General features: G+C 79.2%; 1 protein-coding gene across 1 annotated transcript; it reads right to left on the bottom strand.

Annotated features, from left to right (window-relative positions):
• Positions 1-3: 3 nt before the first annotated feature.
• On the bottom strand, positions 4-292 carry LOC121352129 (heterogeneous nuclear ribonucleoprotein U-like protein 2; the record flags this gene model as incomplete). The annotated part of the gene is made up of 1 exon (XM_041464800.1): positions 4-292. A coding segment is annotated over exon 1 (267 nt), but the record flags the coding sequence as incomplete, so codon positions are not given.
• Positions 293-298: the final 6 nt, after the last annotated feature.

The raw sequence follows: 298 nt of genomic DNA, 5'->3' as shown, positions 1-298 counted from the left end.
TTCCTCCTCCTCCTCCTCCTCATCCCCTCCGTGGGGCCGCCCGCCCGGGCCTCCCGCCGGCCCCGCTTCCCCTGCGCAGCTCGAGGCGGCCGCGGCCGGGCCTCCCCCGCCGCCGCCGCCGCCGCCTTCCTCGGGCCCCGCCGCCAACATCTCGGCGTCCAGGGCCTCCTGCAGCCGCTGCGCCAGCTCCACCTTCAGCCCGCGGGCGTCCAGGCCGCGCCGGCCCAGCTCGGCCCGCAGCTCGGTCACCTTCAGCCGCTTCACGTCCATGGCGGGGCCGGTGTGTGGGGAAGGGGGG

Source organism: Pyrgilauda ruficollis, unplaced genomic scaffold (assembly GCF_017590135.1).
Source record: "Pyrgilauda ruficollis isolate IOZ18807 unplaced genomic scaffold, ASM1759013v1 scaffold18468, whole genome shotgun sequence".
Lineage (NCBI taxonomy): Eukaryota > Metazoa > Chordata > Aves > Passeriformes > Passeridae > Pyrgilauda > Pyrgilauda ruficollis.
The sequence above is the reverse complement of the archived record's forward strand: the minus strand, read 5'-3'. Positions and strand labels throughout refer to the sequence as shown.